The sequence below is a fragment of the Microchirus variegatus genome (genome assembly GCF_963457635.1).
Source record: "Microchirus variegatus genome assembly, chromosome: 14".
NCBI classification, from domain to species: domain Eukaryota; kingdom Metazoa; phylum Chordata; class Actinopteri; order Pleuronectiformes; family Soleidae; genus Microchirus; species Microchirus variegatus.
In genome coordinates, this window is record NC_139815.1 from 820,973 (window position 1) to 822,500 (window position 1,528).

At 35.9% G+C, this 1,528-nt stretch overlaps 1 protein-coding gene across 1 annotated transcript in view; it reads right to left on the bottom strand.

Moving 5' to 3' along the window:
* mtfmt (mitochondrial methionyl-tRNA formyltransferase) overlaps positions 1 to 1,528 on the bottom strand; it is a 12,699-nt gene continuing 11,171 nt past the window's right edge. The window contains exon 9 of the mRNA XM_083900693.1: positions 1 to 570. Coding sequence (XP_083756819.1) covers positions 379 to 570 — 192 coding nt within the window. The 3' untranslated portion in view covers positions 1 to 378. The remainder of the gene's footprint in view (positions 571 to 1,528) is intronic.

Below are 1,528 nucleotides of genomic sequence, written 5' to 3' on the forward strand. Positions count from 1 at the left end.
ACATTACAAAAACATAATTACAGTTTTGTTCGTTTCCATATGGAAAACAAAGAAATCCTTGTTCTTGACATAAGTCAGTGCACACAATATTATTTTATTGCAAGTTTGCAATTTAAATACAGTAAAACATGAGATGCAATGATTTATTGGCGACGACATTTATAGATATAGGCTTGTGTGAAGTGAAGTATAATGTTTTCAATTTCATGGATTGTTATGACTGCATTTGTGATTCTTCAAAGAAAGGCCTGATGTTCAGTCTTTGTTTCCCTGACACAAAAAGAACAAAAATAAAAAACAGGTGAGGCAGTAAACGTACTGCAGGAGCAGATGTCTTAAAACAGACAGTTACTACTGAGATACAGTGGACTCCATCAGTCACGATGCCAAGTTTCCTCTCATGTGATTGACTTTAGCTTCAATTCTCCTGCTGACAAACAGTCCATCAGCTGCTTCCTGTGGTTGACTCTGCTGCTGCTGCTGCCTCTGCTGATGAAGGTATCCGTTAAAGAAGTCAGCGGCTGTCAGTCGTTTTTTCAGGAGCACTGCCTTGAATCCCACCCAGCCGTCCTGGAACATGACACACACACACGTTTAAAATATCGATTTTATATCAACAGTTCACATTCAGAGACTTAAATGTAAACCTCAAGAGTTCCTTTAAATGTGTTCCTAGCATCAAAAAATGTCACCTTACCAAAAACTGCTGTAAATAAATATTGAATATTCATTTTAATGTCCCTGGGAACTCGAAACGGTTAAAAAAAACAAGCTAAAAAAACATGAAAGAATTATATATATACACAGTCAAAATAATAGCAGCCACATCAAATTTCAACTCCTACACTGCAAATAAGTTTCTAGAAGGTTTAGTAAAGGTATAGGAAACCAACAGGCACGACGTGCATGCTGCTGATTCTGTGAAACTGAATCATTTACTGAAAGGGACATATAGCAGTGTTGACATCTTTCTTTACAAACTTAAAAATGTACTGTATAAACTAAGAAATGCTTGAAGATTCAACTTTCCTGAGAATCATAAAATAATATTAAGTTGCATGGTTTCTGATAACTGCTGCACATGTGTGGTACATGGTATCGACCAACTTCTGGCACCTCCACTGTATATATATATATACTGTATATATATATATATATATATACATACATATATATATTTATATATATGTATGTATAAACTGTTTAACTGTTTCAAAGGGATAGTTCAGGTTTTTGAAGTGAGCAGCTGGTGATTTGTGGGTCGAACAGAACATTTTGTCCAAAAAAAAAATCCTAATAAAAACAAGTGACATTAACATAAACATTTCTATGAGATGTCGAACAGCGTCTGACTTCCGTCTCCTTCAAGCACACAGTAGACAGGAGGATGCAACCTTGTCCATTAGACACAGCTCCTGTGTCACTGAGGTCAATCAAATAAAGGATTTCAAAAACTGAAGTGACAAAAAAAGACATTTGAACTTAGTGATGGAGGCAGCAGTGGATCAACAACTCCTGTGTGCTGTGA